Source organism: Phocoena phocoena, chromosome 3 (genome assembly GCF_963924675.1).
Source record: "Phocoena phocoena chromosome 3, mPhoPho1.1, whole genome shotgun sequence".
NCBI lineage: Eukaryota > Metazoa > Chordata > Mammalia > Artiodactyla > Phocoenidae > Phocoena > Phocoena phocoena.
This window is the reverse complement of record NC_089221.1, coordinates 166,307,615-166,321,196: the sequence shown is the minus strand read 5'-3', so window position 1 is coordinate 166,321,196 and position 13,582 is coordinate 166,307,615. Positions and strand designations below refer to the sequence as shown.

General features: G+C 59.1%; 1 protein-coding gene across 2 annotated transcripts in view; it reads left to right on the top strand.

Moving 5' to 3' along the window:
• Positions 1–436: 436 nt before the first annotated feature.
• The window catches only part of PDE4A (phosphodiesterase 4A), a 40,099-nt gene continuing 26,953 nt past the window's right edge, over positions 437–13,582 (top strand). Inside the window, exons 1-2 of one of the 2 annotated variants that reach the window (XM_065873539.1) lie at positions 437–484; positions 1,280–1,479. In XM_065873539.1, the coding sequence (XP_065729611.1) occupies positions 437–484; positions 1,280–1,479 (248 nt within the window). Of the gene's footprint in view, positions 485–1,279; positions 1,480–4,280; positions 4,601–13,582 lie in introns of those variants that run through there. The other variant, XM_065873538.1, reaches the window with a different exon arrangement.

The window sequence follows — 13,582 nt, the reverse complement described above, 5'->3', positions numbered from 1 at the left end:
AGACGCTTCCTCCTGCCCCCGACTCGGACCACGCGCCACACGCGGCCGGCTCTGGGAGCTCCCTGTCTTCTCTGAGGGATCCCCAGGCTGGAGAAGCCCCCGCAAGAGGACAGGTGGGGGCTGGGGCGACCCGGGCCGGAGGCTCTCGGCCCCCCAGTGGCCAGTTCAGGCATTGACGCTGCTCAGAGCCCAGTCGAGCATCAGCTGTCGCTCTGGCAACAGACGGGCGACGTCACCGACAGGCAGTGCATCAGCCACCTGCTGACGTCACGCCCCAGGAGAGGCAGTTGGCGAGGGGCGGGGGCGGTTTCCATGCTCAGCCGGCAGGGGGAGCCCCCGGGAGCTAATGGCGGATGCCTTCGGCCTGGTCCTGCAGGAGGCGCTGGCCGGGGCCGACATGGCCCCTGAAGCCCCCAAGGCGCGCTAGTCTGGCGGGATGAAGAGGAGTCGCAGTGTCCTGTCGGTGGCCCGGACCGGTGACGAGGTGCGAGGGGCGGGGCCAGGGCTGGGGGCGGGGCTTGGGCTGCGACGGCGGGTAGGGAGCCCTCTAGAGACCAAGACTGACTGCTCACTAAGCCTGGCTTCACTTCCCCCCAGGCAGCAAGGAGTCTTGTCCCCTTGTGCCTCAGTTTACTCCCTTGACTTCAATATTCTCCTGCTGCCCAAATTAAGGGCTCTCAGCCCAGGGATAGAAGGCAGGGTCTTCCAAGGGGCTTTCCAAATAGGGAGAGGATTGTAGGGTGGAGGGGAAGGTGCTGGGGGTGAGGCCTTGAGGGTCTCAGATATGAGGAGAGGGGGCCACAGACGTTTAGGCCAAGAGGGGGCTTCCTGGACGTGGAGGGTGGTGATGTGTTACAGGGGTTTCACAGTGAAGGGCAGAGTACAGGCATGAAGGCCCAGAGCCCTGGCCATCCAGTGGTTAAGAATCCATGTTTCCACTGCAGGGGGCACGGGTTCGATCCCTGGTCAGGGAACTAAGATCCGGCATGCCGCGTGGTGCACCCACACACACACACAAAAAAAAAAAAAAGAGAGAGAGAGAGGAAAAAAGGGAGTCCCACAAAAATTATGGCTGAGAACGGGCACCCTTCAGATGTAAGAGCTGAGAAGGGACCCTCTGTGGGAGGGATTAGTGAGTAGCTCAGACGTAAGAGGGGCACAGGAGCCTATATCCCCATCAGCCACTATCTCAGATGGTTAGGGAGGGACGTTACTGCAGGGAGGGACTCAGAGCTACCTGACCAGGCTGCACCCCTACCCCGCCCTTGTCACACCTCAGAGGCCGCGAGATACCCCCGAGCCCGGCCGAGCCAACATGCTCGGGGCTGCCCTCCGACGCCCTCGCCGACGCCTCTCCATGGGCCCAGGCCTGGGCTGGGCTGAGCCTGAGCCCTTGGACACTGGGGTCCCTCTGCCACCACGGCCCACCACGCTGCCACTGCTGATCCCCCCGCGGATTTCCATCACCAAAGCTGACAGGTAGGCAGGAGGTGGACCAGGCTGGGAGGTGGGGTGGAGGAACAGGGCCACCTGGGCTAAGTCCAGCCACAAACCCTTTCCCATGCTCTAGGCTCCTGGCTCCCTGTGTTTTGCAAAAGCAGCTGAAACTTCTCCTGGAGCCTGGTGGGTCAGGTTGTGACATAACCCCGCCCCTGCAAGAGGCACCTCTTGCAGCCTCTAGGAAGCCCTTCTTCCATTTTGCAGCTGCCTGAGTCATCAAGGGGCAGGATTTCGGAAAGGGTTTCAACCCTCCAGTCCCCAACGATGCTCCCATAATCAGAGAGCTGGGACAGGCTAGGGAGTGAGCCTCCCACCAATCCGCTGTGCGCCTCTAGTTCCCTTTCTGAGAGGATGCAGTTTCTTCAAGGCCTTAAAAGGAGATGGTGGGACCCTGGAGGAGATCTGGACTGGCATCTTTCTTTCTCCTGAGCTCAGCTTCACACTGCACTTCCTTTGCTCTTTCTCATCTGGGGCCCTCGGAGGGCACTTCAACCCCCATCTTGGCCCAAGGATGAATTTGAAAGCCAGACAGCTGCCACTGTTCTCTGCAGCCTCAATCTCCCCACCCACCCCTTTGTCTACTCAGTTGGAGGGCTCCAGGGTCTCTGCTTGGGTCATGGTACAATGGTTCAATTCCAAATGGGGGAGGAAGTGACTTTCATTCCCCTCTCCAGTGGTCTAATGTACCCCCCCCCAAAAAAAAAGAAAATTCCTCTAGCCTCTACCTAGTTCAGGCCACAGATCCAACTACCAGCTCTGGCCCACTGCCTTGGGCTTTCCTTTTTGTGCAGCCCCAGCTGTAACCTGACCCCACCCTCAACCCCACCCTGTGTTACCCCACCCAGATCTTTGACAAGACTACAGCAACCCCCCGACCCCGCCAAGAATTTGGTCCAGCCCAAGACCCTCAAGTGATCTGGGGAGGACTTCCAGCCCTTACCGATCCCCTAGAAGCCTTTTTGAGTATGCACCTGTGGGGAGGGTCCCTGAGAGAAGTTGGGGGACAGTTCTGGCCTCTGGGACATCCAGCCGCTGCTAATGGGAGGGCGTTTCTGGCTCTGCGTTCGCCCACGCCTGGAGCCCCCTCTGGCGGGGAGAAAAGAGGCTGTGAGGGTTGGAGACGGGCTTTGTTGTTTTTTTTTTCCAATAAGAACAGTGCGGAGGGAGGGCGGTGGCAGACGGCAAGGCTTGCCCGGGGGGAGCCCTTGAGGGGGGCGCGCGGGGGCGGGGCCTGGTTGCGCGTACTTGCACCCAAGCTGGTTAATCCGAGCGCGCAACGGCCGGGGGCGGGCCACTGGTGTGTTGTGCTCTGCCCCCCGCCCGGCAGCCACCGACACCAGTGCTCGGCCTGGGTCGGGGCGGGGGAGAGGGAGGGCGCTCGGATTCCGCTAGCTCTCTGCTCGCTCGCGCTCAGCGCGGCGCTGGGGGAGGCGGGAGCGTGAGTCACGGCGACTCCCGATTTAGGTGCCGGAAGGGGGGCTCTGCCGGCGGGGGCAGGGGGGAGGAGGCGCGGCTGTTTACTCGCCTGAAAAGGGCACGGGGATGCGTCCCGCGGCTGCCCGGGACCTGCCTCAGTTTACCTGCTGCAGAAGCGCTTTAGAAGGAGCAGCGATACACAGAGCGGTGGGCGGGCAGTCGGGGTATCAGAGCCGGGGTGTCCTCCTGGAGCCACACAGAAGGGACACACCCCAGTAACACCTCAGAGTGGCCCCAGGCCGGCCACACACACACACCAACACACATGGACTCCCTCAGACACCACAAACAACAGAGGCTGAATCGAGTGCACAGCTCCGCGGACCCACCACAGTACACACCCAATCGCGGGGGAACACAAGCACAGACCCCAGGCCACCAGAACAGACCGTGTAAGAGGCACACACCCTCCAAACAGGCAGCACACGTGCACACACTTCCTTCAGCCTCAGACACGCAGATACACGCACAGCGAAATCCAGGTAAACAGGCAGACCGCAGCAGCCAACCACGTGCGCACACACACTTCTAGCAGACACCGAAAACACACATCCCTCGGAAGAGGCCACGTGCGCGCACATCCCGCCCCGGACACACACCATCACCGTCCTCCGACCCACCAACAGGAGATTCCCCGAACACCGTCGCCGCCCGCTGCAGGGACCGCATCCGTGTTACCGGGACCACTTCCCACAAGCTCCCCCTGGCCAGGGGTAGCGAAGAGGACAAGCCAGCACTGGGCTCCGCCCCCACCATGATGGACGGACTGACTGACACACCGGCAACCAGTCGGGTGTCTCCTTCACGAGCGGATTAACCGTTTAACTCCTTCGTGGCCGTGTGCGCCGCGGCTAAGGCAGGGCGCCCCGGAGAGAGCTGAGTTCCGGCGCCCCCTCCCCGCCGGGAGCGGGGCTCTGCGTGGGCGGGAAGGGCCCCCCTCCTCGGGTGGCTGCCCCCCACTGGCCCGGACGGAGGAGGAGGGGGGTGGCGCTGGCAGCCGCGGCGGGCGTGGGGCGGGGAGAGGCGGGACGGGGCGGGGGAGCCGGGGCTGCCTCAGAGCGGGACGCCGAGCGCGGAGAGCGCTGCCCCGCATCAAGCAGAGCGCCAGGCGCTGACAGGAAGCCTCCGCGCCCGGCCCGGGGGCGATCGGCCCGTAGCGCCCCCGGGTCTCTCCCCGGGGCGCCATGGCCCCACCGAGGCCAGGAGCACTTGCGGGGCCCCGGGCGCGTCAGCTCGCGCGCAGCTGAACGGGGTGCAGCTTGGAGAGGCCGGGGCCCCCTGGTGTGCAGGTGGGGGCCGGGGCCATGGAGCCCCCGGCCGTCCCCTCAGAGAGGAGCCTATCTCTGTCTCTGCCAGGGCCCCGGGATGGCCAGGCCACCCTGAAGCCGCCCCCCCAGCACCTGTGGCGGCAGCCGCGGACCCCCATCCGTATCCAGCAGCGCGGCTACTCGGACAGCGCGGAGCGCGCCGAGCCCGAGCGGCCGCCACACCGGCCCATAGAGCGCGCCGACGCCGTGGACACCGGCGACCGGCCCGGCTTGCGCACGTCCCGCATGTCCTGGCCCTCGTCCTTTCACGGCACCGGCACCGGCAGCGGCAGCGCGGGCGGAGGCAGTTGCAGGCGGTAAGACTCCGCGGCGGACGCGCGCGGAGCGGATAGGCGCGCAGAGAGGACGCAACTCGCCCCGCTGACCGCGGGGGGGCGCTGTGATGCGGGTGGGATCAGTGTGACTGACGGGGCTGGGGGGAGGAGTTCTACTGCGGGGGCGTCTGGGACCTGACCCCCGGTGGTGCACTGTACCCGAGACTTCCTACTGAAGATGGAAGATGATTTATGGGGGCGCCACGCTGCGTGTGCTATTAACGGGGTCTTGGTTGAGGGTTGCAGCTTTAGGGGTCTGTAGCCTTCGTCGGTGACAGTGCAGGACAGTGACTAGGCTGGGTACCACTTGACGGGGCTAGATTCACTGTGTTTGGGGATGGCCTAGGGGTCAGTCTGTAGGGGGTGCCTGCTAGAAGCACAATGCTTCCTGCAGGCTGGGGTGCTCCCAGGGTCCTTCTAGAGTGGGGAGGACTGTACTGGGAGCGGGATTCATGGACTTGCCCTGCAGCTGGGGTCAGTAATCTAAAGAGGGCCTCTTGGGGGAGCCCTGTGTTGGGGGCCTGTGTGCTATGTCAGAGCCCCCGCTCAGGGCAGGAGTGTTAGGGTTCAGTAGCTGCCCAGAGGGAGAGAACAGTGTTCAGGGGGTGCACAGTCCCACCACAGGGTGAGGGGGACCTTGGCTCCCTAGGTAACAGTGTTAGCGATGAAGTGTGAGTTGGGTACCCTCTCATTGACCTGGATTTGCTCCAGCTGTTGGGGATGGCCAGCTGTGGCTGCCTTGGCTGCATGCTCTGTCTGGGGTTCTGGGGTCCTATGATTGTGACAGCATAACTGTGTGTGTGTCCAGGAGAGTATAGTTAGTGACATGTTGACTGTGTGCTCCCAGGACTGTGACTAAGCGACTGTGTGCTTCTGGGACAGAGATTGTGACAGTGACATCGAGTGGTCCTGGGACACAGTGATCTTGCTGGGTGACTGAGTGTGCCCCCGGGGTGCTGTGACTGTGGTGGGATGACTGTGTGTGCTACTGGAATACTGTGATTGTGACAGCATGGCTCTATGTGCTCCCAGGACATCGTGATTGTGTCCCTGACTGTAGGATGTGGTGATTGTCACAGAGTGACTGTGTGTGCTCCTAGGACAGTGGTTGTGACAGCGTGTGTTTCTGGGATGCAGTGATGGTGGCACTGTGATGTTTTATTCCTGGGGACACTGTGATTGAGACACTGTGAAATGTTCTCTGCTGCTTGTGTGCCCCGTGTCTGAGAGCTGATGCTCTCACTTTCGGGGCGTGCACCCAACTCCCTGACTTGCTGCCCTCTAACCACCTAGTGTTCCGATGGGGTCTGACTTTGTGTCCTGGTGACATGTGTGACTGATGGCTTTGACTGAGTGCTTCGCCTGGCTCCCATGGGTGCCCCTCTACTTGGAACACCCCTGGGACAGTCAGATTCAGGCCTCTCCTGGAGTTCCTGAGGGAGGCCCTTCTAGGCTGGGACCCTCCTATTTTAGCTCTCTCTGGGGACCTCCAGCAGGCACCACAGCCTCCAGGTCACCCACCCACCTCCATTCGGGGCACTCCAGCACCCCTGCCCACCCCCAGGAAGCAAATGTCACGGATCCAGCACTCACAGCCTGCCGTTTCCCACAGGGAACTGGAGAGAGGCTGAAGGAAAACAAAGCTAGAATCAACAGGAAATGCCAAGACCAGGGGCAGCGCACCAAACTGGCGCAGGTCACTGTCCTGAGAGACCCAAGGGGGGGTGGGGTCCAATAGGAACTGGACATTAGTCCCTTTTTAGGCCCCAGGGACTCCCCCTACCCTGGTCTCTGCGGTGCTGACTCTCTGGGGACAGTAGCTGAGTGACAATCATTATCTTCGTGAGATCCATCTCATAATGGCTCACTCTTGGGCTCCATGCCGGGGACTTTTCCACACATCTTCATCCCTAGTGACCTGTGAGGTAAACTGAGGCCCAGAGGGGCAAAGTCCCTTCTCCTTTTTTTGGCTGCGCCACATGGCATGCAGGATCTTAGTTCCCCTTAACCAGGGATTGAACCGCGCTCCCTGCAGTGTTAAGTGCGGAGTCTTAACCACTGGACTGCCAGTGAAGTCCCGCCTTCTCCTTCTTACCCAAGTTCACACAACCAGGAAATGGCAGAGCTGAGATTCCAACATAGGTCCCATCTGATGCCTGTGTGTCCTGGCACAAGTGTCTTGCCCTCTCTGAGCCCCAGTTTTCCCATCGGTAAAGTGAGGCTGTTGTTGTCACTGCCCTGTGGGGGTCATTTCGAGAGTTCTGTGAGATTGGGGATGTGTGTAAAGGACTTCACACAGCGAGTGCTTGGTAGTCACTCAGGGACCCGAATTTGGGAGAGGAGGTGGGCCCTCCGTAGACCCTGCTCCTGTAGGGTGGGAAGGAAAAACAGGAACCTCAACCACATCCCCACAGGGGCTCAGGTTTCTGTTTCACTGTGGGCCTGCATAGCCTCCAGTGGCTGTGGCCGGAGGGAGGGCACTGGTGCCAGCATCCTCCCCCCACCCCCAGGCAGAAGGAGGAAGGAGAAATTGAAAGGCCTCTCGTGGTAACTCACTCCTTCGGAATGAGCATTCTGCCAGCCCAGTTCTCCAGAAAGGGTGCACACACAGGGGGTTCCAGTGCTATCCACGTTAGAGTTCATGCAGCCACCAGAAAGGGGATCCAGAGAGCCCTCCAGACTTGAATCACAGGAACCTCCAAAGAGAGGGCACTGCCCCCCCCCACGTCTGAGACGGCATCTGAACCCCCGCTCCAGACCTGGGGATGTAAAAGCGTGCGCTCCCGGCTCCCTGTGGGGCTGAGTCACGGCACCGCCACGATCTGTCAAAAGGCAGATGGAGATGGAAGAAGAGAAGGACTCTGGTGGTAAGGTGGGGAGACTTGCCTGAACTGGGGGGCGAGGCCAACGTACCGACCCCTTTTGAACCCCCAGACTCTCCCCACCGAGGGAGGCTCTGCCTGGCCCCAGGAGGACGTGGATACAGCCGGACTGGGGTCTCTCTCTGACCCGTGGTCTCCACTGGGGTCTTCGCCTCCCCCAGTCCCTGGCGCTCCCACATCCCTGCGTGTGTATCGGCGGTAGGTCTCTCCTCGCGCCCCTCCCTCCGCACGCCCTCTGCTGGGTGACAAGAAAGGCACAGGCTGAGTGTGCGCTCGGAGTCCGGACCTGCCTCCGGAACTCTCGTCCCCCAGCAAAGTCGCCGCCGCCGTCACTGCCGCGGCGCCCCGTATTATTACTTCATGTTTATTGAGCGTTCCGGACAGCGGGCGCCAGGCCGGCCGACCGCAGGCTGCGGGTGAGGTCTTCGCCCACCCGGGGTTGGTACCAGGCCGCTACCTCCATCCTCCACCTTCAGCCGAGCGTGGTGGAGACGGCCGCCTGGCGGATGGAGAGGAACTTGGCGGAAAAGTTGAGGACGCGGAGTTCCCGTCTCGCCTCCGCGCGCACTTGCCCAAGCTAATGCCCATGGCCAGGGCCTCCCAACACCAACCTGCGTTTTAACTCCCGGCATCTTTGGCTTTCCATTCTTGCCGAGGAAACCGAGACACAAGTGATTTGCCTAAGGGCACACAGCGAGGAAGGAAGGGCAGAATTGTAGTTAAAAACCAGGTCTCCTCGACTCCAGACCAGTGGGTGAGATTCAGATTGTAGCCCTGTCCGCTGACTCGCTGTGTGACCTGGGGCCAGCATCATGCCTCTCTGGGCCTCAGTTTCCTGATCAGTAAAGCCGGGCTGAATAAGATCTGCCCACCCCCCGGGCTGCGGTAAGGCTGAGATAGCCGACATTGGGGCTGGGCAGCGAGAAGCTGTTGTTTTGAGAACTGCACTTCCTCAAAATGCACTTCCTCAGCAGAGCGAAAGGGGGCGTCCCCCAAACCACAAACCCGGGTTCTGGCTGCCAGGGTGCCCCGTCTTTCAGCAGTAACAGATGGACTGCAAGCTCCTCTGAGTTGCAGGAAACTAGGGCTTTGGGCCTGGGAGAACTGCAGATCGACAGGGTGAGGGCAGAGTTTTGGGGGGCATCTGAGCCCACTGTTTTCACTCCTGAGTAAGAGCCCAAATCCAGCCTTTGCCCTTGACTTGCTGTGTGACCTTGGGAAAGGAATTCACCTGTCTGAGCCTCAGTTTCCTCATCTGCAACAGGGCCATTCATTCCAAAAACATTGATTGAGTGGGACTTCCCTGGCAGTCCAGTGGTTAAGACAGTGGTTAAGACTTGGCGTTTCCACTGCAGGGGGCGTGGGTTCGATCCCTGGTTGGGGAACTAAGATCCTGCATGCCCTACATCGCGGCCAAAAAAATCCAGAAATAAAAAAACAAAAAACATTGATTGAACATCTTCGAGCTGTGGTGAAGACTGAAATGGACCCAGTTCCCGCCATCCTGGAGTTCTCAGACTAGTGAGTGAGGAAGAAATAAGGAAAGGCATTCAATAATTTTAGATGGTGACGCATGGGATGTGAAGAAAAGAGGGACCTTGAGGTCAGGGAATGCCTCTCTGAGGAGGTGACATTTGAGGAGAGACCTAAATGAAGTGAGAGAAGATGCTATGTGGGTGTCTGAAGGATGAGGTTGACAAGCAGAGGGAATAGCAGGTGCAGAGGTTCTGAGGTGGGAACCTGTCTCATATGTTGGAGGAAAAGCAGGGAGGCAAGTGTGACTGGGACAGAGTGAGCAAGGGGTGCTGGAAGGAAATGGGGCATGGAGGTGATGGGGCAGCTCATGTAGGGCCTTGTAGATCATGGTCAGGGCTGGCTTTAGACCTCAGTTTATATCTGACTTCAGGGGGCCGGAAGGCCACTGAACCGTGAAGGCCCTTTGGGCCAGAATTCCAGTCTCTGAAGTCAGACAACTCAACTCGTAATCGAGAGAATTCCCTGGTGGTTAGGACTCGGCGCTCTCACTGCCGGGATTCAATCCCTGGTTGAGGAATTAAGATCCTGCAAGTCATGTGTCACGGAAAAAAAAATAATAATAATCAACTCATAATCGAGCTGTGCTCCTTCCAGGCTGAGTGACCCTGACCAAGTCACTTCCCTCTCTGGGCCTCAGCTTCCCCATCTCTGAAATGGGTCTAGTATGAACCCTATTCCCAAAGTCTGATGTGAGGAATCAGCAAAACAATGCAGGGAACCCTGAGGGCAGGTAAATACAAATGCCCTTCCTTTCTGTTTGTACCTAGACTGAGGGGTACCGGTGGCCAGGGCATGGGTCTTAGTGGGTTTAGAGCAACAGTTCTCAACCAGGGGCAATTCTGCCCCCCAGGGAACATGTGGCAATGGCTGGAGACATTTTAGTCATCGCGACTGAGGGGGTGCTACTGGCATCTAGTGGGGAGGAGCCAGGGATTCTGCCACTGCTACTATCTCACAGGACTGCCCCCCAGGACAAAGGATCATCTGGTGCTAAATGTCAGTGGTGCTAAGGTTGGGAAGCCCTGCATTCCCAACAAGGCGACATCACCTCCAACGGGGTGAAATTTGGTTCTTGGGATGGAGGTATGAAAAAAAGCTTACTTTTATGTATAAAGCCCAGATAAACACCCAGTACATAAATGGATATACAGCATATCTATGGCATTAACATTTCATGAAGGAGGCAACTTGGGGGTGGGTGGGGAAGGGAGCATCTAAAAAGGCACTCGGGGGGATTATCGTGAAATAAAAGGAGACAACCACTGGTCTGGAGCCTGGCTCAGCCACTCATTGGCTCTGTGACCTTGAGCAGATTGTTTCTCTCCAAGACTCAGTTTTACCCATCTGTAAAATGGGACAATAATGTCACTTGATGGGCATTTTGTGAGAATTAAATGAGATCATAGCTAGAGGCGGTAAATGCACAGGAAGCATTCTGAAGGTTAGCTGCTATGTCATCTTTATCATCATCAACCAGCATCTGTATCCTCTGTCTAGTGCATGGCTTGCACATTATAAGCTCTCCATAAATGTTTTGTCCAATAATAATAATCGTAACTAGATAGTTCTTTGGGGCATGAGTCCACCATCTTCTCGGTCTTCTGGCTTTCCGAATAAAGTCACTATTCCTTGCCCCAATAACTTAGCACTCAATTTAGTGGCCTGTCGTGTGGCAAGCAGTACAAGCTTGGACTTGGTAACAAACTTTGGTGCAGCCAGCCAGGAGCCTTGCTGCTGTGGTTGGGGAATCTTCAGGTATAGGCCCTAGCAGCTGCTAGGACCACTTGTCCTGAGAATTAGTCCTAACATTCAGTGAAAAGTGTACAGACACTTTTCTGAGCCTTTTATGTGTCCATCCATGAGGTCTGTAGTGTTATTTTACCCATTTTACAGGTAAGAAAACTGAGGCTCAGTGAAATGAAGTGACTGGGTCAAGGTCAAATGAATAAGAAGCGCCGGAGGCCGGACTCAAGCCTAGGTCATCCAACTTTGGGCCCCTTGACATGGGAGCCAACAGGTAGAGAGGGAAAGATATTCACAGAGGCAATTTAGATTTAAAGTAGAGATTTGCCCCATTTTCTTATTTTAAACAAGTTTCTCCCCCTTCCCTAACCCCAGAGAGCTGTAGACAGGAGGGATAGGCTCTGGAATTATAACTAGCTAGCTGACTTTATTCAAGGATCTTCATCTCTCTGAGTCTCAGTTTCCCCATCTGTGAGAGGGGATAATATGCCCCCCACAAAGTCACAGTGGCTGGGCATGCAGAGTCACCACCACTGGACCCCACAGAAGTCAGTGCTGAGGGGAGGTTGGGTTCTTGGAGCCACCTCATGAGCTGTGGGGCCCCCAATTCTAAGAGGTGCCTCAGGGATGCTAAGTAGTGGGAGGACTGGGGGATTCTTAGGAGTGTCTAGGGGGCTGTGAGCACACTCCAGGCTTCTAGGGGCGTCTAAGACTTATAAGGCATGTCTCAGAGCCTGTGGGGGGCATTCTGGGGGTGCCCCAAGGATTGTGAGTACATCTTGGATTCTGGGGGTAGCCTAGGGTTGTAGGCCTGTCTTAGGAGCTGTGGAGGAATCTAGTTGTGCCCCTGGGATCTGTGGGGGGCACCCCAGGATTTTGGTGGCATCCTCATGGTTATGGGAATGTCCCCTGAGTCCTAAGGTACCCCTGAGGTAATGCTGGGTTCTCTGCACTTCTGGGGGCATCTCAGGAATGCTGTGGAACTACTAGGGGAGGGGATCTGAGGGATTGTGGAAGCCTTCCTGAGGCCTCTAAGGGACCCTAGGATTTGGGGGGGCCCTCACGGAGATCTGTGGGAATGCTCTGTGGCTGTGGGGGATTCTTGGGGTGTTTGGAGGGTCTCCTCATGACTCAGAGATGGTGGGACTGCCCCGGGGGATTTGGCGGACATCTGAGGAAACATAGTGGTTGTCCTGGGATCTGAAGGGGTTTCTCGTGGACTCTCAGAGCACCTCTGGCATTTGTGGGTGCATCCTGGGATTGTTGGGGTGCCCCTGGAGTCTGTGGGCATGTTTCAGTAACAATGAGGGGACATCTGGGGAGCTGTGAGAGTGTCTGGTGTCTATGGGAGCCTCTCAGAGCACCTTTGGGTTTTGTGGGGGAACCCATGGATTTGGGGGGTACCTCTGGGTTGTGTGAGGACAGCTCAGGGATAGTAGGGGCACTCCTTAGGATTGTGGAGATCTAAGTCTGAGGGACTCTGGGGATGACCCTGAGGTCTGTAGTACCTCTCAACATCGTGGAGGCTGTGTGTGTGTGAGAGCACCCCAGAGATCTGGGGGCATTCCAGGTGTTTGTAGAGATGCTTCCGGCGATTGTGAGGACGGCAGAGGGACTGCTGGGGGCCCCTGGCGTCTGTGGGGTGTCCCCACCGCGGCGCGTGGGGGCCCCGGCCCGCCCCGCCCCAGGGGCGGCCCCAGCGCGTAGCCGGAAGGGCCGAGGCGGCCGGGAGGGGAGGGGCCCGTGGGCCCGCGGGTAGGGCGGCCGGCCTGTGTGGGCCGCGCGGGGCGGGCGGCGCTGTTCCCCAGCGCCCGCCGAGGCTGGGCCGCCCTGCGGCCCCCCCACCCGCGCCTTGCGCCGAAGTCATGGCGCGGCCGCGCGGCCTGGGCCGCATACCCGAACTGCAGCTGGAGGCCTTCCCGGCGGCGGCAGCGGCGGCCACCGAGGACGAGGCGTTCCTGCCCGAGCCCCCGGCCCTGCGCGCGCCCCGCCGCCCACGTTCACCACCTTCCTCGCCTGTCTTCTTTGCCAGCCCGTCCCCAACTTTCCGCAGGCGCCTTCGGCTTCTCCGTGGCTTTCAGGATTTCGGTCGCCAGGTGTGGGCCGGGTAAGTGCGCGCTGGTGGCTGTGGGTTCGAGTCCCCCCTGGCCATCAGGCGCGCGCCAGGGTCTGGGGTTCGTAGCTGGCTCTGTCAGCCTCACTTGTTTTCTTCCGTCACAGGGCAGCGATAAAAATCAAGTCTGCTCGCCAGGGTTGCTGTGGAGACATCTGATAAGGCATGCAGTAGGCGCTCAATAAACGCTATGTTCCTCCCACTTCCTGTGCAGACCTGAAGCTGCGGTCAGGCATTGGGGGAGTGAAGCCAACCTGCCATCCAGGGTGATGTGGGGACGTGTGTTCAGTTGTGTTATCCTTAGTCCACAGGCCTGTGAAATGGGGCCAGCCCTGCCCTCTGGGGGTTGCCTTGCCAGGAGGCACTGGAATATTACCGCGTGCGCCGAGCAAGGAGGGCAAATGGAAGTTCCCTTCCTGGCCAGACCCGGGGTGGGCCGCGGGGGCGGGCAGCTTGGGGGTGAGGAGCCTGGAGGCCACATCCGGTCTGGCTTTCCAGTGTCCGTTTATCTTGGAAACGGAGGTTGGCGGCCCGGAGGTAGGCACGGGCTGGCTTCGGGGACTTCTCCGGAGCCCGGAGAGGTCCTCTGGTTGCCCTTCTCCTCGATACTCTCCGCGTGCACTTGTTTAGAACCTGAGACCGGAGACACAGGCTGAGAGAGGGCACTGCAGGGACAGTACGCGGGCCCGC